Here is a 23,975-nt window from a genome sequence, read left to right as displayed (position 1 = left end):
GCCTCCATCAGAATTGACGTCCTGAGTTGCTGGAACACAGAGTCCGTTGGCGTTTGTGAATGTGGTTTTATTTTAGTTGTGTGCCTTCCTGGGCATTTCATGAGATGCCTTCTTTTCCCCCCCAGTTTGCCAGGGCACCAACAACAAGCTCACCCAGCTGGGCACGTTCGACGACCACTTCCTGAGCCTCCAGCGGATGCTCAACAACTGCGAGGTGGTCCTTGGGAACTTGGAGATTACCTACATGCAGAGGGACTACGACCTGTCCTTCCTAAAGGTTGGTTCCTGAGTTCGGTGCCTCGCCCAGACAGGACAGGAGTGGAGAGAGGCAGGCACAGGCCCGGGCGGCATTCTCCTGGGCGCGTGTTGGCTTCGGCCACGGCAGTTCCGAGTCCTAGGGAGCGTGAGGTGCACGTTGCATGAGGAGGCCACTCTCCCAGCTAGTGCCAGGTCACCAAAGGACGCCCCAGAGGGACAGGCCCGGCCGGCGCTCCACGGTCATCATAGACACCGAGAGGTATCTTGTCGCCGTGGCTTCCGCCGTGGCACCCTGGGAACTGGCTCTTACTTTTTGAAAAGCCTTGCTTTGTAGCATCTGCCCATTGCCTTGGTGTAAACACTCCCGCCACGGTTGATTTCCAGCCGCCAAGAGTTTAACCGCATTTCACAAGTGTCCCCATGTTTCTCGCTTGGCTCCAGAGACCCAGCAGGAGCCAGCAGTTGAACTCTGGGTGTGATTGGCCTCCTTCCGGGTTGCTGTGTTTTTTTTTTCCATGAGCAAGCAGGCAGGACAGATGCAAGATAAATTAATAAAGCCATTCCCATCTTCACCTGAGTGTGTTGAAGGCCAAGGGAAGCGAGTCACCATTTTGCTGAGTCATCACGTTGTCCTTTCCTGCCGTCAGTGGGCTCAGGGGGCACGAAGTGGGAATGACTGTGCCCCCGTCACCTGCCACGCCCTCCGTGCAGTCACCCACATGCTCTGTGGCTGTCACCACGCGTGTGCATCATTCAGAGGGGCGTCCTGGTTCCCTGGGCCCGTGTTAGACCTCACGCTCTTGAGCTCCTCGAAGGAGATAGGCCAGCTTCACGATTTGTCTCCTCAGACCATCCAGGAGGTGGCCGGCTACGTCCTCATTGCCCTCAACGTGGTGGAGAAGATCCCCCTGGAGAACCTGCAGATCATCCGGGGGAACATGCTCTTCGAGAACACCCACGCCTTGTCCGTCCTGTCCAACTACGGCGCCAACAAGACCGGCCTGCGGGAGCTGCCCATGCGGAACCTACAGGGTGAGCGGCCGGCCCGGGGGCCCTAGCGCAGAAATGGGACACAGCCCACCTGGCCCTTCTTCATTTCACTCAGGGAAGACTTTATTCATCACAACAAATGTGGGTTTTTTAATCTTTATTATTGAGAGTATTACAGATGTCTCCCTCCCAACCCCCTACCATTGCCTCTCTCCACTGGTTCCTGCCCCACCCCAGGCCTTCGCCACCCTGTTGTCTGTGTCCATAGCTAATGCATATATGCATACAATTTCTTTGGTTAATCTCTTCACACACGCCTCCCTCTTTCCCTCTGAGATGCGTCAGTCTATTCCATGCTTCCATGCCTCTGATTCTATTTTATTCATCAGTTTACTTTATTAGATTTCTTGTTCCTTTATTTTGATTTTTAGATTCAATTGTTGATAGATAAGTTTTTATTGTTCAAATATTTATCTTTTTTCTTCTTCCTCCTCTTATGAAAGAATACGCTTCAACATTTCATGGAATAGTGGTTTGGTGGTGATGAACTCCTTTAGCTTTTTCTTGTCTGGGAAGCTCTTTATCTAACCTTCGATTCTAAATGATAGCTTTGCTGGGTAGAGTAATCTTGGTTGTAGGTTCTTGCTATTCATCACTTTGAGTATTTCTTGCCACTCCCTTCTAGCCTGCATAGTTTCTGTTGAGAAATCAGCTGACAGTCGAATGGGCGCTCCCTTGTAGGCAACTAACTGCTTTTCTCTTGTATCCCGTGCCACTCATGTGCGAGATACAGCCGGTGGAGGTTACTGAAAAGGTGGTACACGGTGCAATGGGAAGGGGAGATGTAGCCAGGTTATCCCATGTTCACGGAAAAGCATCCGGAGAGTTAGAAATGGTGAAGGCTCTGGGAGAAGGGAGTGTAGCAGACTTTCTGTGCCTAGGGAGCGAATAAGCTGCCAGTCTTGTGACCTTGGCCTCAGGTGTAAGGGACATGCATTAAAAATCAACCCTGTGCCTGGCTGGTGTGCACAGTGGTCAGACCCCCGCACACCAAGGGGTCTCAGGTATGATTCCCGGTCAAGGGAACGTACCTGGATTGTGGGTTTAATCCCCACCCCAGTTGGGATGTGTGCAGGAGGCAACCAATCACCGTGTCTCTCTCACATCAATGTTTCTCTCTCTCTTTCTCTCTCCCCTCCCTCCCTCCCTTCCACTCTCTCTAAAAATCAATGAAAAAAAAAGTGTCCTCGGAAGAGGATTAACAACAACAACAAAATCAACGCATATTTGAGACAGTTTCCTGGGTCACGTTGTCTGAGTCAGGCCGAGGAAGGAAGGTGTGACAGGGGAGGACTGAATTTCCGTGGCTGGTCACGCGTGAGGGTCCTCTGACAGGAAGCTGGAAGGTGATAGGAGAGATGGGAAGTTTGTTTTTTAAAAACTGAAGATAACAGTGGTCATGCCCTCACTCTGTGGCAGGGACATGAAACGTAGCAGTTACTAAATGACAGATCTAACCACTGAGCCACACGGACAGGGCCTCAACTCATTGTCCACCTGCTGCCATGGAATTCCACGGGGAGTCTCCTTGGCTTGCTGGTGTCCGTCCAGCAGGATGCAGCGTGGAAGAGCATCGGCCTGCGGACCAAACTGTCCCGGGTTCGATTCGGTCAAGGGCATGTACCTTGGTTGCAGGCTCCTCCCCGGCCGGGGCCCTGATCGGGGCATGTGCAGGAGGCAACCAATCGACATGTTTCTCTCACATCGATGTTTCTCTCTGTCTTTCCCTCTCCCTTCCACTCTCTCTAAAAATCAATGGGAAAATATCCTCGGGTGAGGGTTAACAAAATAAAAAGAAAGAAACGCGTGCACACTGCGTGAGGGCTCAGACGGGGCGGCGCGGGGCTCACCGTCCTCTCTCCCGCAGAAATCCTGCAGGGCGCCGTGCGCTTCAACAACAACCCCACCCTCTGCAACATGGAGACCGTCCAGTGGCACGACATCGTGGACAGCAGCTTCGTGAGCAACATGTCGCTGGACTTTCCGAGCCACCCGCCCAGCGGCTGTGAGTGTGCCGGGCGCATCGGCCTCCGCTCTGGGCCGGGCAAGGACGCGGGGCCGGGATGGCGGCAGGGAGGCCGGCTAAGGCGCAGGTCCCTTCACCTTAAAGCGCAGGACGCAAAGGACCCGCGTCCGGGAGGCTGCTGGGGGCAGACTAGCACTGAGGCAGGCGGTGAGCTCCCCGGTCGGTCGGCACTGTCTCCTCTGTCACAGGAAGATGCCTTCAGCCCTGGCCGGTGTGGCTCAGTGGATAGAGCGCCAGCCTGCAGACCAAAGGGTCCCGGGTTCGATTCTGGCCAAGGACATGTACCTCGGTTGCAGGCTCCTCCCCAGCCCAGGTCCTGGCCAGGGCGAGTACAGGAGGCAACCAATCGATGTGTCTCTCTCACATCGATGTTTCTCTCTGTCTTTCTCTCTCTCTTCTACTCTCCCTAAAAATCAATGGGAAAATATCCTCCGGTGAGGGTTAACAAAAAGGAAGGAAGGGAGGGAGGGAGGGAGGGAGGGGAGAAAGAAAGAAGCCTTTAAGCATTTTCAACTTAAGTATTTTTCTTTTATAAACCTGCTGCGTGCTTATAATAGAAATTTGAAAAATAAGGTAGAGATAAAAGTAAAAATAACCGATGATCACCCTTGACATTTGTGTGTTACTTTGGCTCTTTCTTCTCTCTGGTTCCTTCTCTCTCGGTCTCTCTGCCTCCATCTGTCTGTCTGGGTCTCCTGCCTCCGTCTGTCTGTCTTGGCCTCTCTGCCTCCGTCTGTCTGTCTGGGTTTCCTGCCTCCGTCTGTCTGTCTTGGCCTCTCTGCCTCTGTCTGTCTGTCTGGGTTTCCTGCCTCCGTCTATCTGTCTGGATCTCCTGCCTCCTTCTGTCTGTCTGGATCTCTCTGCCTCCGTCTCTCTGTCTGGATCTCCTGCCTCAGTCTGTCTGTCTGGGTCCCTCCCTCTCCCCTCACAGGGTGCAGCCCTGTGCGTTCAGGGTGCTGCCTGGCCATCCTCCCTGACTCTAAGCAGCAGGTGCATTGCGCTCATGCCCTCCGCCCCTGGGGGCAGCTGTGAAAACTGTCAGTCACAGGAGCGGGTGTCCTGGGTCGTGGTCGTGTGGTGACCAGCTCTTCTGTCTGAGATCTGAGTTCTTCCAGAGACAAAGCTGCTGCTGGCTGGGGGGACAGGGCACCTGAGCCCCCGGGGGTGTGATCTGCAGGGACAGACGGCGGCAGGGCCAATGTCCTATGACCAGAGCCGGTGAGCAGCCTGCTCTCGCCGCAGCGGGAACCCCAGCGGGGTCCTCTCCCCGCAGCTGGAACGCAGGGTCCTCAGATCCCTGGGATCCCTGGGTGCTGACCCAAACACAGCGCCCCTGACAAGAGCAGGCCCCTCTCACTGTGGGGTGCTTGTCCGTCGCCTGTGAAAGCCACGAGCACTGACTGATCAGCTGCAAACTTTCGAGACTGTAGCTGGCGAGGGAACAGCTGAGGCTGTAGATGATGAACAGAGCGATACACACGGTGGACATCTCCCTGTGGAGAGGACTCTGTGCCCCCCTCTCTGGCTAAGAGTCCGGGAGCTTTCACTTACAAACCCGCCTCCCTGGGGCTGACCATCCGTCACTCAGGAGGGGCAGGGGGAGGCTGCAGCCAGCACCCCCCACCCCCCACCCCCCACCTCCTGCCCCCCCGGGGTAGATGACCCTAACAGAGCGGGGGAAGCTGGGGCTGCTCCTGCCTGAGCCCGCGTGAAACAGGGCCCGGAGCTCACTGAACCCAGGGTCCGGGCCTGCGTGCGCCCACACTGCCTCCGTGTCAAGGCTGGGTGTACATGGAGGTGTGCGAGGTGCAGCCGTCTTACTTCCCTTGTAAGTCACCTGCTCACAGACCAGCCAGACCAGCCAGCAGAGCATCAGGAACATGGCGGCTACTCCTCGAGTCTAGGCCTGTGGTTGGCAAACTGCGGCTCGTGAGCCACATGCGGCTCTTTGGCCCCATGAGTGTGGCTTTTCCACAAAATACCACGTGTAGGCGCGCACATAGAGTGCGATTGAAACTTCGTGGCCCATGCTCAGAAGTCGGTATTTTGTGGAAGAGCCACACTCAAGGGGCCAAAGAGCCGCATGTGGCTCGCGAGCCGCAGTTTGCCGACCACTGGTCTAGGCCGCTGCTCTGCTCTGGGCCGGGGAAGGCGCCCGCTCTTCTCATCGCCCCTTCGCTGAGATGGCGTTTAACTCTCCCGTTTCTGTCTAGGCCAGAAGTGCGACCCGAGCTGCCCCAGCGGAAGCTGCTGGGCTGCGGGCAAGGAGAACTGCCAACAACGTGAGTCCCCGAGCGAGCGGGTGGGGGTGGGGGGGGGTGGGGCGGCGAATGTGCGGCCGCCTCCGCCCCCCAGACTTGTGTGAAGGCCCCAAAGCCAGTACTTTTGTTTGTTTTTGTTTTTCAGTAATGCCTCTGCCATTTTTTAAATATGTTTTTACTTATTTCAGAGAGGAAGGGAGAGGGAGAGAGAAATATCAGTGATGAAAGAGAATCATTGATCAGCTGCCTCCTGCACACCCCACCCTGGGGATCGAGCCCACAACCCAGGCATGTGCCCTGCCCAGGAATTGAACTGTGACCTCCCGGTTCACAGGTTGATATTCAACCACTGAGCCACACCGGCCAGACCTATAAGTCACTCTTGGTCGTAAGGCCAGACGTGAGCAGCCCAGTGAACACCAATCCTGCCAACCTCCCGCGGGGAACCCGGTGCCGGCTGTTGTGGGCATGTGGGCCAGGCGGCCATAAATGAGCGAAAGTCAGCCGCCGGCGCCAGTCATCCCCTGGGAGCAGTGCCAGGCGGCGCTTCCTGGGAACAGGAGGCTGATCGGCCTGCCCTCTCCCCCCCACCCCCCCACCCCCGGCTCTGGGACCCACCTACCGAGAAGTCCGAGCGACTTTCTCAGGAGGGTTTTCTGTGGGCTCCGAGTGTAGGAGCACCGATGACCAGGGGTCTGGGGACCTGTCACCTACCTCCTGGCCGTCCGTCCTTCACAGACCGTCTGACCGTGACTAGTCTTACATCCTTCCACACGGCTCCCTGGCTGTCTTTTCGGTCACTTGCATGTGCGCTGGTGCCACCAGAAGCTCGGTTCCAACGAGTGGCTAATGGCTTAGCGCAGCGGTTCTCAACCTGTGGGTCGCGACCCCTTTGGCAGTCGAACGACCCTTTCACAGGGGTCACCTAAGACCATCCTGCATATCAGATATTTACATGACGATTCACCACAGTAGCAACATTACAGTTATGAAGTAGCAACGAAAATAATTGTATGGTTGGGTCACAACATGAGGAACTGTATTAAAGGGCCAGAAGGTTGGGAACCACTGGCTCAGCGGCTCTAGAGGTCTAGACTTCACCTGGTCAGTTCTCCCCAGTGATTAAAAGCAAGCAGGAAGCCCTGGCTGGTGTGGCTCAGTAGATAGAGCGTCAGTCCATGCACTGAAGGGTCCTGGGTTCGATTCCAGTCAAGGGCACGTCGTACCTCAGTTGCAGGCTCACTCCCCAGCCGTGGTCAGGGGCGTGCAGGAGGCAACCGATTGATGCGTCTCTCTCACATCGTCACATCGATGTTTCTCTCTCTGTCTCTCCCACTCTCTCTAAAAATCCATGGAAAACTATCCTTGGGTGAAGAGTAGCAGCAACAACAAAAAATAAGGGAGACTGAGGCACCGTCAGAACGGTCACGACTGGGTTTAGCCTGGCAGAACGGGGGTGTCCGGGAGCTTGAACGAGGTCCCTCCCCAATCACTTCCCACACCCCACACCCCCGCACCCCCCCCCCCGTGTGCGATTGCTCCAGGGTGTCCCTGGGGGCGCCCCCGCCCCCCCCCGCCCCCCCCCCCGCTCCCGGCTCACCAACCTGTGCTCCTTTTCAGTGACCAAGACCATCTGCGCCCAGCAGTGCTCCGGCCGCTGCCGGGGCAAGTCTCCGAGTGACTGCTGCCACAACCAGTGTGCCGCCGGCTGCACGGGGCCCCGCGAGAGCGACTGCCTGGTAAGGCCCGCTGCCCCCAGCCTCCCGGGCACTGCCCCCCACCCAGCCCCCGTGGGTGGTTTCCGTGGCTGCGGTGTGTGGATTACCGTCTGTGGTAGCGGGCGAGGACGCCGCCCTTCCTGGGACCGGAGCCTCTGTCATCATCCTGCCTCCCCCCTCCCTCTGTGACCTTGGGCCGCGGCTGTGACCTCTGTGCTCCGGTCTCCTCGGCTGACGGTGGCGGGTAGAGTGCCGCTCTGTTAAATGGTCCACGGGACATAGAACATGTGGCGTTCGCACGAGGCCCCAGGCATAGGACGAGCACCGAGGACTAAATGCGTGTTGTTTATCGTTAAGGAGAATGAGCCGCAGAGACTTAGAGGGGGCCCGGGGCCCCGCGGGCTCTGCTCTTCCCACCACGGCTCAGAGGTTGCCGGCACCCCACGCAGGGGGTCTTGGGGTGCTCCCGTCTGTCCCGGGACTGCAGGAAGCCCTAACGAAATCCGTGTTGCCCGGGGGGTGAGGGGCCCATGCAGCTGCCCCTGAGGGTGAGCACCTTGGAAGTCCTGAGCCCCAGGCTGGTGTGAGCCCTGCAGTCAGCGACAGCGGGAGCGGAGGGAGCTGCGAGGCAGCGCCCCGTTTGGCCTGGTCCTTGCAGGTGGCACGCTGCCAGGCGAGGGCCCCTGCGGCGGCCAGTACCCCTGAGCCGCACCCGCAGTGTCCTCTGTAAAGGCAGCCGGCGTGAATGGAGTGTGAGCAGAACACCCTCGAGGTTCCCGCCCAGCGTGCGAGCTCTGTGTCGTTCTGCCCACTAAAGGAGACGTGCATTTCCTCTCCCCACGATCATAAGGCTCGCAGTCGGGACACGTGTTTCAGAAAAGCCACGCTCCTGAGAGGACGGTCTCTCCGGCTGTGCCGCGCACGGCGCTGGGTCGTCCGCTCTACACGAGCACCGGAGCGTAACCGAGGCCTCCGGACAGAACCCAACGGCCTGCTCCGCTCACCTGCGCCGGCCAGCAAAAATGAAAGGCTTCAAAGTGAGAGGCAGAGAGAGAGAGAGAGAGAGGGAGGGAGGGAGAACGAGATCTGGGAAGCGCTGATTCAGGCAGAAGCCCAGTGTCCCAGGAGGAGACCAAGCCATGGGTTTTGTGCATCCAGAGCAGGAGGGCTTGCTATTGGCAGAAAAGCTGCCATAGTGACACGGACGCTAACACTGTTCCTCACTGTCAGCCTCTGCTCCCTCGCTGTCTGCTCACAGCGCTCTGGGAAGCAGTGTCCTTTAGGCCCAAGGTGGTCGCCCATGTAACATGACCCGGTCCGAGGTCCGGGGCAGCGAGGCGGCTCCTCCGATGTCCCGTGTCCATGCCTCTCGCAGGTCTGCCGCCGGTTCCGGGACGGCGCCACCTGCAAGGACACCTGCCCGCCGCTCATGCTGTACAACCCCACCACCTACCAGATGGACGTCAACCCCGACGGCAAATACAGCTTCGGCGCCACCTGTGTGAAGAAGTGTCCCCGTGAGTCCTCGCCTGCCACGCCCTTTCAGGCTCCAGCATCCGTTTCCCTGCGCCTCCTACGGGATCCCCGAGTCCCCGGCTCAGGCAGTGTCTGATCGGCGTGTGCCTCATTGTCAGGCATGTGGCCAGGGCCCATCCGAATGCGGGTGATGGATAGGTCATGCCGCAGGTGAGGGTAGGTCATGCCGCAGGTGAGGGTAGGTCATGCCGCAGGTGAGGGCAGGTCATGCCGCAGGTGAGGGTAGGTCATGCCGCAGGTGAGGGTAGGTCATGCCGCAGGGGATGGGTAGGTCGCTGCCGCAGGTGAGGGTAGGTCATGCCGCAGGGGATGGGTAGGTCGCTGCCGCAGGTGACTGGGTAGGTCGCTGCCGCAGGTGACGGGGCAGGTCATGCCGCAAGTGAGGGCAGGTCATGCTGCGGGTGAGGGTAGGTCAGGTGAGGGTAGGTCATGCCGCAGGTGAGGGTAGGTCATGCCGCGGGTGAGGGTAGGTCATGCCGCGGGTGAGGGTAGGTCATGCCGCAGGTGAGGGTAGGTCAGGTGAGGGTAGGTCATGCCGCAGGGGATGGGTAGGTCGCTGCCGCAGGTGTTGGGCTGCCCCTGGAACTGAGGCCCAGGGTAGTGAGCTGTCTGGTGAGCCTAACCCCAAGGCCACTGGGCTCCTGCACCCAGGAGGGAGGTGTGTGATAGGCCCCAGCAGGGGGTGTCAGAGCTGCCTTTGCTCAGTGGATAGAGGGGGCCTGGGCCCTTGGGGGCACTGTCACCTGCTGTTTTGTTGCCCTCGCTGGGTTTTGCTCATTTGCATATGCAGCGACTGGTCCGCTGCTCTAGGAAGTGGTGACAGCAGCCCCGGCCGCATCGCGGAAGCACAGGGTTGTCTAGTTAACGCGCTTAGGACCGGCCTTGACTTCCCAGGGGAGAGGGAGCGAGGAGAAGCGTCTACAAGCAGCGGCAGAAGGAGAGCTCTGCAGGTTGCGGGGATGAGAATGTTCACCTTCTGGGCAGAAGAAAATGACAGGGATGGAGGGATGGCCACGGGCAGGGAGTGACGGGATGAGGAAGTCCTCGTCCCGATGTGGCAGACGTGGTCCTGAGAGAGGGCCAGCGAGGGGGTGACAACCCAGAGGAAGCACAGAGCCCCGGACGCAGCAGGCGCGTCCCAGGAGAAGGAGCAGCACGGGAGGTGTGTGAGGTCGGCTTGGGGCCCAAGCAGGCGGAGGCCCCTGGAGAGAATGGCGTCTGTGTGGACACGAGCCCCATGTGCACCATGAGGCGAGGGGCCAGGAGAGGACGGAGGAGCCGGACCAGCTGCCGAGGCCCCGCCAGGCACAGGCCGCGAGGCAGGCCACAGCCCCGGAGTAAACCCAGCCTCGGGGCCGCGTTGAGGGGAGCGGAGTCGTTGTTCAGGCTCGTGTATTTTTTTAAATATAGTTTTACTGATTTCAGAGAGGAAGGGAGAGGGATAGAGAGAGAGAAACATCAGTGATGAGAGAGAATCATGGACCGGCTGCCTCCTGCACGCCCCACACTGGGGATCGAGCCCACAACCCGGGCCTGTGCCCTGACCGGAATAGAACCCTGACCTCCTGGTTCATAGGTCGACGCTCAACCTCTGGGTCACACCAGCTGGGCTCACATATTTTTAATAAAGATTCAAGTTTTGATCATAAGTCCTGGAGGTAAAACCTAAAAAAAAAAAGAGCGGGAAAGAGAGCTCTAAGCCTGGGGGGAGCGGCTCCCGCACATCTGCTCCACCTGGGAGGAGGATCTGTTTACCATCAGGGCCTGGGACGCGATGAAAGCTCTTGAGCGCGATCCCTTTTCAGTCTGCAGCCTTCCCTTCTTTGTCCTTAAAATAAACAAAATGAGAGGATGACGGGCCCTGTCATCGGCCGCAATTCAGGAGGACACGACCCCAGAGACACCTGGCGCCGAGTTCACACCTGCCTCGCCCCCCCCCCCCCCCCCCCCCGCCACAGGGAACTACGTGGTGACCGACCACGGCTCCTGCGTGCGGGCCTGCAGCTCCGACAGCCATGAGGTGGAGGAAGACGGCGTCCGCAAGTGCAAGAAGTGCGAAGGGCCTTGTCGCAAAGGTAGGAGCCCGCGTGGGCGCGGCGTGGGGACACGGCCTCCCCGGTCCTGGGCTGGGTGCCCCCGCCCCACCAGGTTCCTCGGCGGCACTGGGAGAGGTTCCGGTGACTCTCTCTCCGGCTCAGCAATCCCTTCCTTCCTTTATTCCGTGTCCTGTCCCTGGAGTACCCTCCAGGCCAACCTATCCCTGCTGACCCCCTACTTTGTCTTTTATTCTGTAAATTTTCACACACACCCCCCGAAAGTGCCATCATTGTACAGGAGGCATCCATGGGCCCCGCGCACAAACTCACTGATCTTTTTTATTATTTTTTTTTTTATTGATTTCAGAGAGGAAGAGAGAGGGGGAGAGAGAGATAGAAACATCAATGAGGACAGAGAATCATTAATTAGCTGCCTCCTGCACGCCCCACACTGGGGATGGAGCCCACAACCCGGGCATGTGCCCTGACCAGAAATTGAACCGTGACCTCCTGGGTTCATAGGTCAATGCTCAACCACTGAGCCACACTGGCTGGACTGCATCTTGCTTTTTGATTTAAAAAACCGTGTGTGTGTTTTCTCTAAGATGGAAGACAAGGCCACAGCCAGCTCAGGGTGGTAGGAAGGCGGAGGTGTGGTTAGGGTACCAATGGGAGCCCCACACAGGTCAGCGCTGACAAAGGAGGGCAAGGGGATCCCCTGCCGTTAGGCCCTGGTCCCCGTGGGAGACACTGAGGAGGGGACATCATCCAGTGAGGACGGCGACCGCGTGTCCTTCTCCAACCTCGGTCCCTGGAACCCGCCGCGGCTCCGGGCCTCCATCAGTGTGTGTTGAGTGAATGGGCGCTGGTTGGGCAGTGACAGTCTCATGGCTTTGCTCCCACCCCGCCCCTCCGCCTGGGCCCCCCGCCTGCTCAGGTCCCCAGGCATGAACAGGATTGCGTGTCCCTCTCTCCACAGTGTGCAACGGGATCGGGATCGGGAAGTTTAGAGACACCCTGTCCATCAACGCCACCAACATCAGGCACTTCCGCAACTGCACCACCATCAGCGGGGACCTGCACATCCTGCCCGTGGCCTTCAAGGGGTGAGTCGGGGGGCGGGGGCCACCTTCTAGGGGTGAGTCAGGGGGCAGGGCTGCCTCTGAGGGGTGAGTGGAGGGGGGAGCCTCTGAAGGGTGAGTCGGGGGGCGGGGGCCACCTTCTAGGGGTGAGTCGGGGGCAAGGGGTCACCTTCAAGGGGTGAGTCGGGGCAGGGGCTGCCTCTGAGGGGTGAGTCCGGGCGGGCCGCTGGCCACAGCCCTGCTCCCGCCACAGGCAGGCAGGGGTGAGGAGTGACCTTTGTCCCTTTTGTTCCAGGGACTCCTTCACCCACACGCCGCCCCTGGACCCGAGGGAGCTGGACAACCTGAAAACCGTGAAGGAGATCACAGGTGGGGCTGCGCCCTCGGGACAGCACGGGTGGGCGGGCTGGGCGGGGCGGGCAGGGCTGGGGGGAGGCAGGCGGGCGAGGCCGGCACCGGCACCCGTGGGTGCAGCTCCGGGAGGACGGGAGGGGAAGCGGATCCAGCGCCCCGTGTCCTGCTCGTGCCGCGGGCTCCGGGAACCCTGTTCTCGCCCTCGGCCGGGAAGGCGGTTCCTGAGCGCCCTGCCTCCCGCCCGCCCGCAGGGTTCCTGCTGATCCAGGCCTGGCCCGAGAACAGGACGGACCTGCACGCCTTCCGGAACCTGGAGATCATCCGGGGCCGGACCAAGCAGCAGTGAGTGTCGGCCCGGCAGCCGCCGGGCGTGTTTTGAAATAAGACGCACAGAGTATGGCCGCGATGCTGTAGGGCCTTGCTGCCCTCCACCCTCTCTCTCCTGGGCTGGCATCTCGCGGGCGGTGCTGGTGTCCCAGTGAAGTCAGCATGGTCCCCGTGCCGTTAACAAAGCGACACATTATTCGGGGCTCGCCGGCTGCTCCGTGAACGCCTTCTGTTTCCGTGCCTGATCCGGTCTTCATCCTGCCTTTTTTGTTGTTAATCCTCACCCAGTCAGACTTTTCCATTGATTTTTTTTTTAAGAGAGCAGAAAGGAGGGAGGGGGGAGAGAGAGAGAGGGAAAGAGAGAGAGAGAGAGACATTAATGTGAGAGAGACACATCAATTGGTTACCTCTCACATGTGTCCCCACCCAGGCCAGGGATGGAACCTACAACCTCGGCACGCGCCCTTGACTGGGAATCGAACCCACGACCCTTCGGTGCATGGGCCCGTGCTCTAACCACTGGGCACGCCAGCCAGGGCCCACCTTGCATTTGGTTGCTATGTCTCCTTAGTCCCTGCAGGTGTGTCTATCACAGTCCCCATCTTTCCTTACCGGTCACGGCCTGGGCACGCTGGAGAAGGACCGCGCAGGCTTTGTGTACAAGGGCTGACGTGTCCTCGTGATGGGAGAGATCGAAGGATGTAACGTGCAGCACAGGGAATAGAGTCGGTGGTGTTGGAACGGTGGGTGGTGCCAGGCGGGTGCTGCAAGTATGCGATTATCTAACCACGTGCTGGACACCTGAAACCAACACAAAGCAACACTGAATGTCCACGGTCAGTGGGAACAGTAACAATGGAGAACCTAGGACACCACCCCCCTCCCCCCACCAGGAGGAGCCCGGCTTGTTCACCGCTGATGGGAGACCAGAGGAAGGGTTGCAATTCAGGACGCTCACGGGCCGTGGGGACAGGGAGTGCAGACCTCCTTCCTGTGGTTCCCCGTCATCGCAGACACCCCGAGCTCCTCTGTGGTGTCAGGTCTTCTGTGCTCTAGCCCCGCCCCCTCCCCAGGCCCCTCTCCGGCCTCCCTGCCGCCACCTTTCTGCCCCTGTAGCGGCCTGTGGCTCTCCGCACCTGCCACACGCCTTCTTGCTTTCCTGCTTCTCCAGCTGGCCCTGGGCTTCCCGCCCTCCCACCTGAGTCCCTTCACCGGCCCCCTGAGGGCTCTTCATCGCCCTGATGGACCGGCACAGTGCTGGGTGCACCTGCTCCCAGGTCCGCCCCATCGGGCATCACCTCTTCCGGGAGGCCCCCTCCTGCGCAGCCTTCCCCAGGCGTGTTCAGGGCCCCTGCCCTTTGCCCCCACTACCACCAGACTCAGGTGCTGGGGAAACAGCATCTCCTGTGGTTGTATCCCCACTAGAAAAAAGGGGCGCCGTCCTGAGAGCAGGAAATGTACACACGGCCTACATAGAATTAGACACATGTCACCTCACGTGTTTGTTCAGCGGCTGCATGGCTGGGTAGATGGATGGGAAATAAACCTGTGGCTTTTGAAGTCTATTTGGATGTTTGAGAGGCTAGAACACCTCAATGCCCAGGCAGAGTAAACAGGCAGCGAGTAAATAATGGCATTGAGACCTTCCTTCAGCCCCTGGCTCGCCCCTGGGATTGAAGAGACTCAGCAGCCAGGAAACTAGCTTTTTCCTGGAGGAACTCACAAGGAAACACTTGCAGATTTTTTTTTATTAATATGTTTTTCATTGATGTCAGGGAGGAGGGAGAGGGAGAGAGAGATAGGAACATCCATGATGAGAGAGAATCACGGATCGGCTGCCCCCTGCACGCTCCCTCCTGGGGATGGAGCCCACAACCCCGGCGTGTGCCCTTCCTTGGCCAGGAATCGAACCGTGACCTCCTGGCTCACAGGCTGACCCTCAACCGCTGAGCCACGCCGGCCGGGCCACTTGCAGATTTCAAGTTGCAATACGAACCTTGCGCAGTGGGACCAATGGTCATGGGGGGCGGCGGGGGGGGGGGGGGGGGCGTGAATCTAAAAGGGCCCAGGAAACCCAAATACGTCGCTCAGCGACGCCGTGTTTTTGTGCGTCTCACGGGGCTGGTTCCCTTCTCTCCGGCGCAGCGGCCGCTTCTCTCTCGCCGTGGTCGGGCTGCAGGACATCACGTCCCTGGGGCTGCGCTCCCTCAAGGAGATCAGTGACGGGGACGTGATCATCTCGGGGAACCGCAACCTGTGCTACGCAGACACCATCAACTGGAGAAAGCTCTTCGGGACCGCGAGTCAGAAAGCCAAGATCCAAGGCAACAAGGACAACGGAGTCTGCAGTGAGTGGCGCGCGGCCGGAGGGCGGGCCCGCTGCTCCCCGAGTGTTCACGTGGAACGTCCCCAGGGCCACCCCCGAGCACGCGAACGCCTCCCTTCCCCCTGACGCAGCCAGAGAGGGGCTCCCTGTGCTCCCGATGGCGGCGCTGCCACCTGGCGCCCAGCAGGATCGCTTCTGGTGCATCCTCCTTTCGCAGGAGACGCTGGCCTTGAGATTCGGGCTGTCAGTTGTTTGCAATGCACAGGAGTAAGCTTAGTGTCGATTAGATTACATTTTAGCTATCGGTCCCCCTGCTCATTTCAGTCTCTGATAGCTCTAGCTAATGCACACACATGCACACAAACGCATGCGCCCGTGTGCACGCCGTGGAAGGAACCTTTCACTGTGGCGTCTCCTACCTGCGTCAGAGCCATCGCCAGCCTGTGAAGCCAGGCAGCTGGCGGCCCCTGTGCCGAGAGCCAGCCCCTGGAAGCAGACCTGCCTCCACATCCTGGCCCCGGTCCTTCCAGGCACCGAGGCCTTCATCCACTTCCTCCCCATCTCTGGGCTCCGGCGTCCTCATCCACGCCATGGGGGCGGTAGCGATTGCCACAGCGTCCTGCTCCGGAGAGAATGAAGTGCAATCCCGAGTGTAGACCCTGGGCGCGGTGCCTCCCTAGCCCAAGGAATCGAGCACAGCACACCTTCCCACTGTCACCCTCGCTGTGACGTTAATCCGCAAACCCCGCCAGGCCCAGTGTGGCGTCCTGGGCACCCCGAAGGGAAAAGGCACCTCACAGTCGGCCTCTGGGGGGCTGTTCTGGGTCCTGGCTTCTTTCAGGGCCCCGGCGTGTGCGTCAGCGGAAGACCCCGGCACCTCACTGGGGGCGCTGTCCCAGCCGTCCCTCTCCTCTTCCCCTGACTGCGGTGCCCACTGTCTCCCCAGAGGCCCAAGGCCAAGTCTGCAACCGGCTGTGCTCGCCGCTGGAGGGCTGCTGGGGCCCCGCGCCCGGGGACTGCGTGGCCTGCCAGAACGTCAGCCGCGAGCGGGAGTGCATGGAGCGGTGCAACCTGCTGGAGGGGTGAGCGCTGCGACCGTGGGAGGGCAGCTGGACAGGGCCAGCGCCGTCCCTGTGAACCTGTCTCTCGGTTGTTTCTTTTCCTTTGTTTTGTTGTTTGTTTGTTAGCAACTGTTCATCACACACGGAAATGGACAAACTATTTTTCTGGCTTAATCCAACCTAATAATTTATCGAGTCTCTTTTTCTGGACATACTTTCTATTTTTCTAAGCTGCACAAAGTTCCCAAGATAGATCGTTCATCAGCGGTTCATCTGGCCAAGACAGTGGCCATGCGGTCTGTCCCTCGGTGCACCGTTCCTGGCGTGTCAGACTATGTTAACGCAAATGCCATCCCCTGGTTAATTTCTGTGTTCTGTTCAAGAAACACTGAGCAGTGCAAATAGCATTAAATAGGACCATGGACAAAGAAGTAGACAGCCATTTAACGGTTGCTGAGTTTACTTACCATCAATACCAGTTACAGCCTGTCGGTGCTGTGAGAATCTTGACATTGATGCCAATCTTTGAATGAGAAAGTAAAATTGAAGAATAGAGCTCAGCCGGGGCAGTTTTCTAAATATATATTTTATTGATTTCAGAGAGGAAGGGAAAGGGAGAGAGAGAGAGAGAAACATCAATGAGGAGAGAGAATCATGGATCAGCTGCCTCCTGCACACCCCCTACTGGGGATCGAGCCCACAACCCGGGCATGTGCCCTGACCGGGAATCAAAGCATAGGTCAACACTCGCTCCTGAGCCACGCTGGTCGGGCGGCAGGGACAGTTTTTTAAAAATTTAAAGAAAAAGGGAAATTTTGTGAGAGGAAAGAGCTGCTGGAATTGGATGGCTGTAGGAAGTCTTCCTTCTTATTTCACTGTCGGGGCCACAGCGTGGATCCAGAAATATTCCGGAGCAGGTTGACAAGGTCAAGTTCATTTCTGTAGGAGCCATTAGCTGACAGGCCCTCCCCTAGCGGAGTGATCTGCATGCTAAAGAGTAGGAACTATTGGCCCACTCCTTGATGCCTCTGCTCATGTTTTCAGTTTTCACTTCTCTTTAAAAAGACAAGGTCATTGCCCTGGCTGGTGTGGCTCAGTGGGTCGGGCACCGTCCCCTACACAGAAAGGTCACTGGTTCAGTTCCCGGTCAGGGCACCTGTCTGGGTGGTGGACTCGATCCCCAGTCCAGGGCGTGCAGGGGGCAGCCGATTCATGTTTTGCTCTCACATCCATGTTTCTCTCTTTCTCTCTCCCTCTCCCTTCCTCTCCCTCTAAAGATCAATAAAAATATAAAATAAAATAAAAATTCTTAATCCTCACTTGAGGAGTGAGAGTATTTTTTCCATTGATTTTTAGAGTGGAGGGAGAGAGGGGGGGGAAGAGAGAGAGAAAAAAACATCCACGTGACAGGCACCTGGATTGGTTGCCTCCCACATGTACCCAACTGGCCCGGGGACCAGAGGGGGCATCGGACCCGCAACCCAGGCACAGGCCCTTGACCGGGAATCGAACCTGTGACCGTCTGGTGTACAGGCTGACACTCTAACCACTGAGCCACGCCAGCCAGGGCTAAAATAAAAGTTTTTTAAGGCAAATTAATGAAAAAACAGAGGTTATGAGCAGAGGTTATGAGTCCCTTCTCCACTTGGAACTGTGCTCAGTCGGGGGGATGGGGGGAGGAGCAGAGGTTATGAGTCCCAGACCCTCAGCCTCTGCCACTTACGTTATCACGACCCTGGGCATCTCACTCACTAGTAACCCCTCTGGGCGTCACCAGGCAGATGTCAGTCTTCTCCGCCACCCCCCCCTGGGTTCTCGATCGGGACACAGCCTCTTGCTCTGCGTTGATGGTGCATCTTGGAGGAGCGGTGACGATATTACCAGCAAAGTCCTCACTCTCCCCCGCCCCCCGCCCCGGGCTCCATTCTTACTGTTTGGGCCTGACCATGGCAGGGGGAAGGGCTCTCCCTCCGTCCCCTGTGGTCTCTACAGCCATCCTCTCCTGCTCCCCTCACACGGGGAGTCCGCGGGAGCTCTTTCTCTCTCACTTGCTGGCTCGCTCGCTGACACGTGCACACGGCGTCGCTAGGAGAACCGGGAGAGGTGTGGGTGCTGGGTGAGGGTTATGGCTGGCTTTGGTGGAAGACGGCAGAGGGTTCGGTCAGAGTCTGGTTATTATATGACAGGGTCGCCCGGGACCCTGGCCGTGTGTGGCTTTTACCTGGAACCGCTGTGCACTGCTGAGAGAGGTGGTTCGTGTCACCGGGCTTTTCAGACAGACCGGCTCACAGCTGCAGCCGCCAGCATCCTGCTGCGGGTCCCCAGGGAGGCGCTGACCACTGTCCTTCCCCCCTACCCCCTGCAGCGAGCCCAGGGAGTTCGTGGAGAACGGCGAGTGCATCCAGTGCCACCCGGAGTGCCTGCCCCAGCCCATGAACGTGACCTGCACGGGACGCGTAAGGAGCTCGCTTCGTGCCGTTCCCCCACATGCCACGGGGAAAGGCCTCCCAGCGGTCGCCCCCACCACGGCCCACTGTCCCCATGGCTGCTGAGGACAGCGCCCCAGCCCACGCCCCAGAGAGAGGCCGTGCGCCTTTGGGCTGGGGCGGGGCTCCGACGGAGCTGAAGCCCTCACACCCCCGCCGGCCCAGGCAGCCCCCGTTCCTGCCCACACCCTCACACCTAACCGGGTCCCCACAAAGCGGGAAGCCCGCAGGGCCCGGTACGGGGTCAGCCCATGTCCCCCACTTCTGACGTCGGTCATCATTGCTTTAGTTTTACTCAAACATCATCAAGTGCTTACGCAACAGGAGTGTATCATTTTTGGAGAATTCTTAAAGAAAGCCCTAGAAAACTATTTAAAATCCAGTTTCCTAGCGACGTAGTGATGTGGTGAAGAGTATCAGGGAGAACTCAGCATCCCAGGGCGGAAGGTAGCCCATTGCTCAGTTAACTGGGCAGCGGCATTGCCCTCAACCCGCCGCCTCCTGCTCACGGACTGGCTGGAGGTGGGTTTCCGGCAATTTGCTGGGCAGGTCTGGCTGCCGCGAGCCTCCCTGAACCACAAATCCCACGTGTGAGCAAGTCCGCCCGACCAGCCCGGGGGTAAATGCACATGCGGGCCCATCAGGGTTGTGTTGGGAAGGAGAGATGCCCTCAGAGTGTGAGTGACGTGTAATAAACTAACTAGCACCGTCTCTCGTGTTTTGTACATAGCACACGTGTGCGAGGTCAGACAGGGTTTATGCTCACTGTGAACAGGGCTCAGGGCTCAAGCACAACCACAGACAAACTCGCCTTCCACTCTGACAACTGCTACACCGTTTGGCTTTTTTTCGAGACATGTATTTAAGTAAAAGGCTACTTCCCTTTGGCAAAGGGGAGAGCCCTCTCTCGCCGGTGACGGCCTCTCTCCCGCTGCAGGGCCCCGACAGCTGCGTGCAGTGCGCCCACTACGTCGATGGCCCGCACTGCGTCAAGACCTGCCCGGCCGGGATCATGGGCGAGAACAACACGCTGGTCTGGAAGTTCGCGGACGCCAGTCACGTCTGCCACCTGTGCCACCCCAACTGCCCCTACGGGTGAGTGCCCCTCGGGCCCTGGGAAAGGAAACGCCCAGAACAAAAGCTTTCCTATCTTGCAAGTTCGCAGATTGGAAATATCTCCAGAATTTCCAGGCGGCACTCCCGGAGGTTTGGGGTGGAGTCAGGGCTTCAGGTAGTGCCCAGGGGCAAGGCAGCAGCCAGAACAGGCTGATGGGCAAGTCACGGTGGGCGGAGCACAGCGGTAGGACATGGTGGGTGGAGCACGGTGGGAGGGGCTTTGGCAGAGGGGCGTGGTGGGTGGGGCACAGTGGGAGGAGCGTGGTGGGCGGGGCACAGTGGGAGGGGCGTGGTGGGTGGGGCGCAGTGGGAGGGGCGTGGTGGGTGGGGCACAGTGGGAGGGGCGTGGTGGGAGGAGTGCATGGGCGGGGCTTAGTGGGAGGAGCGTGGTGGGCGGGGCACAGTGGGAGGAGAATAGTGGGCGGGGCGGGGCTTGGTGGGAGGAGGGGTGGGCGGGGCACAGTGGGCGGGGCTTGTGGTGGTGGGAGGCCGCTCAGTCTCCAGGGCTCAGCCTGAAGGAGTCTGTGCTGAGATACCGCAGCTCCTGACCACACAGAGACCTGACGGGTGGAATGAGCGCATAGTCCTGCCAGGTCCCCAGAGAACAGAGCCCTCAGAGGAGACAGAAAATGTCTGTCATCAGCGGGCGTGTCACACAGCGCCCCCAGACCTCTTCCCACGCTTGAATGCACTTCCCTCTCCCAGGCCGTAAAGTGCCTGTCTTTCCCGTTTAGTTGGCATAGTCTGTTTTCCTGTTGACATTACATTGGTGCCCGGGGCCCGGTGCTCGAAGTCACCGTAAGGCAAGCGCTGTCCCTGCCTCCTGTGACGCTCGCTCGTGTGGCCCTGGAGGAAGCCAGCTCCTGCTCCCGGCTTTCGGGCCTGCAGTCCTCATCGCCACCCAGTCCCCTGCCCCCGAGGCCCGTGTCCTTGCTCACCTGCGTCCCCCTCACTCCCCCTTGGACCAGCACGACCCAGGACCTGGTTCTGTTCTGCCCTCTTGTACCCTCGAGACAGCTGTGAGACAGCTGTGCCTGTGCCAAAGCAATACGTGGAAACACTTCGGTACAAGACGGGAAACTCTCTGCCTTTCAGCACTAGGACAGTCCCTGTCGCAGAGTAGACACTCAAAAATATTTGCCGAGTGAATAAAGGCGTAAGAATAGATGATTAACCACCGCCCCCAGATTGAGGCGCATCGCGGTTTTAACGCTTTGAGAGGAACTTAATCCTTCTCCACTTGGAACTGTGCTCAGTCGGGGGGATCGGGGGAGGAGCAGAGATTATGAGTCCCAGACCCTCAGTCTCTGCCACTTACGTTATCACGACCCTGGGCATCTCACTCACTGGTAACCCCTCTGGGCCACGGCTTCCTAAGAGAGAAGAGAGAGGATGCCTGGTGATGGAATAAAAAGAGGCTTGCTCATGACTTCACAACAGCTCTTCCAGAGAACATGCTCAGGAAGAGCACCATCAAAACGTATTTCTCTTTTGCTCCCTGCAGCTGCACAGGGCCAGGTCTTGAAGGCTGCACGACCAACAGGTAAGTGTGACCACGTTGTCTAATGACACAGCACAATATGGGCAGAGACAGTGCCCCCTGCATTGCTGGCTCCCCTCTGCCTGGCCAGGTTCTTCCCTCTGGGCCAGCACCTGCTGGTCCCCCCACCCCGCCGTCTCCGGGCTCTGGTGGGGTGCTGCCGTGAGGGGTGCAGGAAGTGCGTGCTCGATGCCCAGCACTCCTTCCTCTGTCCTTCCTCTGACTTCTTTGGTCACACCTGTGTGGTTGGACCCTTCGCTTCTCCTAGCTTCTCTTCCTCCCTCCCTGACCTGTCCCAGCTGGCCCTGCCACAGACCTGTGCTCGAATGACCTTTCTGCTCGGTGACAAAGCTCCAGCTTGGGGTTTCTCCCTGATCTTTCTCAGCGCCACCTCCTCAGCAGTTCAGTTCTGGTCACTTTGCCGTCGTTGCTGAAACGCGGCCCTGGGACCAGCAGAGCTGGGCTTCCTGTTCGGACTCAGCAGGGAAGAGTGGGGTAATCGATGAGTAACGTCTAGAGAGGAATCGGATTTATACAGACACCTGTCGAAACGTCGAGGAGAGAGAAACATCCATCGGCTGCCTCCTGCATGCCCCCCACTGGGGAGCAAGCCTGCAACCCGGGCCTGTGCCCTGACTGGGGATCAAACTGGTGACATCCCGGTCGACGCCCAACCGGCTGAGCCACCCCAGCCGGGCTGGGAGCCCCTGCGGTTCCCGTCATGTCGACGGAACCCGTCTCAGTGCCTCGGACGCTTCCCCCCAGAATCAGCCATGGTCACGGATCCTTCCTACTCTCCGGGGAACGTCAGGGCACACAGGAGGTCGCTGCGGGGAGAAAGGTCCCTTCAGCCCTCCCTCTTCCCGGGCCGGGGCACAGCCAGCTCCTGCTGCTCGTCCACAGTCAGCACCTCCAGTGAGGTCCCTCTCGCCCCACAGGCACCCGCCTGGCACTGATCTTTGTTGTGTTTACTCTTTTAAGTTTTTCCATTCACTCGCTCTCGTTATGACTCGACGTGGGACACATCCTCTGTAGGAACCGATTCGTTCCTATATCTCTCTCACGTTCCCTCCAAAACCGTGGAAACCCATGAGCTCTGGCGGCAGTGGTGGGCAGACGGTCGGACGCGGGGGATGGCTCGTGTACTCTAAGCAGAACGTGTGGTTAACTGTCACTTTCACGAAGTGCGTGTGACCCACTTACGAGAAGTTCGTAAGGACGACGTCCCATTATTGTGCGTCCAAACGCCGCAGCTGGTTAATCTTCGCTGTTTGTTCACATTTCTACCTGGAACGAGGAAGTCTGCCGGAAGCTGAAGTGGCACCGACACTTAAGAATAACAACTTTATATTCAAATTCGGAATCTTCTGCTTCAGACGGCTCTCTCCCCAGGGAGCTTTAGAGTTTGAGTTTGAGTTTCGCTCTCTCTGGAATCAGGCACAACCTCGCCTGGGGGTTCGAGGCTCCAAGGTGACACCCCTGGTCTAGGACAGGGGTGGTCTCTGTGTGCGGTCCCCTCATTGCACAGCCCCCTCCGAGCTCACTCGAAGCACTTCCGCGGCTGTGGTGCCATCTGGAAAGCCAAGGGCCCTTCGAGGAGGCTCGGCATCACTGACAGGCCCCTCCCCCAGCCAGGCCAGCAGATAGCGCGGGGCTCACGGACCGGAGGGCGCTGCTTCCGACGCACAGAGAGACTCTGAGAGACATGCAAATTCACTTGGAAACCAGAACTGAAGTCTGAGTTACTTTTGGAATTAATGTCTTTTCTCAATCAACAGATTGAAATAGAACCATTGCCCTGCCCCGTGTGGCCCAGTTGGTCGGGCGTTGTGCTATGCACCAAAGGTGGCTGGGTTGCCGGTTCAATTCCCGGTCAGGACACATGCCCAGATTGTGGGCTCCATCCCCAGTGGGGATCATGCAGGAGGCAGCCAATCGGTGTTTCTCTCTCTCTCTCTCTCTCTCTCTTCCCTCTTTATAAAAAAATAACATAAAATAATTATATAGTAGTATAGCCACTATATGGAGAGATCCAGATAACACCTCGGTTTGAAAAGTGCAATGCAGCCAGGTTGGGGGCGGGGACGAGTGAGGACGCTGCAGGGACCCTCAGCCCCACCCCCTCAGCGGCTGCAGCGCCTCTCTGAGCGTGTTCAGTGGCGTCAGCGTTCCAGCACAGGCAGGACGTAGGTGAAACGCAGATGCCATGACGTCTGGCAGCAACCTGACCTTCCCCCGTGTGTGCACCTCCTTCAGGCCCTGGATCCCATCCATCGCCATGGGGATCGTGGGCGGCCTCTTCCTGCTGCTGACTGTGGCGCTGGTGGTGGGCCTGTGTCTGCGTCGGCGCCACATCGTCCGCAAGCGCACGCTGCGCCGGCTGCTGCAGGAGAGGGAGGTGAGAGCGCCCCCCTGCGCCGCCCCAGCCCCTGGGGACACCCCCCCCCCCCCGACACACACACACACACACAGGGGAGAGGGCAGGGCCCTTCTGCGTGGGCCTCTGAGACTGTGTTTGAGGATGTCACTGCGTCATTGCGCTTCCTTCCCTGTGATGGCAAAGCCGGGAAGCGTGTGAACGCCCAGTGACCATTAGCTACACGGGAGGCATCTACCCAGGGAAGCACACATGTTTCTGGGTAAGTGCACAGTGACAGCTACCAGGGGGCTGCTTAAAGGACAGGACCTGGGGCCCCGGCCAGGTTGGTTCAGTGGATGGAGCGTCGGCCTGTGGACTGAAGGGTCCCAGGTTCGATCCCAGTCAAGGGCACGTACCTCAGTTGCAGGCTGATCCCCAG

At 58.8% G+C, this 23,975-nt stretch overlaps 1 protein-coding gene across 1 annotated transcript in view; it reads left to right on the top strand.

Annotated features, from left to right (window-relative positions):
* EGFR (epidermal growth factor receptor) overlaps nucleotides 1-23,975 on the top strand; it is a 113,107-nt gene that overhangs the window by 63,765 nt on the left and 25,367 nt on the right. Inside the window, exons 2-17 of the mRNA XM_070424819.1 lie at nucleotides 126-277; nucleotides 1,107-1,290; nucleotides 3,176-3,313; nucleotides 5,548-5,616; nucleotides 7,216-7,334; nucleotides 8,689-8,830; nucleotides 10,808-10,924; nucleotides 11,865-11,991; nucleotides 12,263-12,336; nucleotides 12,573-12,663; nucleotides 14,794-14,996; nucleotides 15,921-16,056; nucleotides 18,401-18,491; nucleotides 19,459-19,616; nucleotides 21,142-21,180; nucleotides 23,434-23,575. Coding sequence (XP_070280920.1) covers nucleotides 126-277; nucleotides 1,107-1,290; nucleotides 3,176-3,313; nucleotides 5,548-5,616; nucleotides 7,216-7,334; nucleotides 8,689-8,830; nucleotides 10,808-10,924; nucleotides 11,865-11,991; nucleotides 12,263-12,336; nucleotides 12,573-12,663; nucleotides 14,794-14,996; nucleotides 15,921-16,056; nucleotides 18,401-18,491; nucleotides 19,459-19,616; nucleotides 21,142-21,180; nucleotides 23,434-23,575 — 1,982 coding nt within the window. The remainder of the gene's footprint in view (nucleotides 1-125; nucleotides 278-1,106; nucleotides 1,291-3,175; nucleotides 3,314-5,547; nucleotides 5,617-7,215; nucleotides 7,335-8,688; nucleotides 8,831-10,807; nucleotides 10,925-11,864; nucleotides 11,992-12,262; nucleotides 12,337-12,572; nucleotides 12,664-14,793; nucleotides 14,997-15,920; nucleotides 16,057-18,400; nucleotides 18,492-19,458; nucleotides 19,617-21,141; nucleotides 21,181-23,433; nucleotides 23,576-23,975) is intronic.

The sequence above is a fragment of the Myotis yumanensis genome, unplaced genomic scaffold, assembly GCF_028538775.1.
Source record: "Myotis yumanensis isolate MYYU_CA2020_CCGP unplaced genomic scaffold, mMyoYum1.0.hap1 SCAF_9, whole genome shotgun sequence".
NCBI lineage: Eukaryota > Metazoa > Chordata > Mammalia > Chiroptera > Vespertilionidae > Myotis > Myotis yumanensis.
The sequence above is the reverse complement of the archived record's forward strand: the minus strand, read 5'-3'. Positions and strand labels throughout refer to the sequence as shown.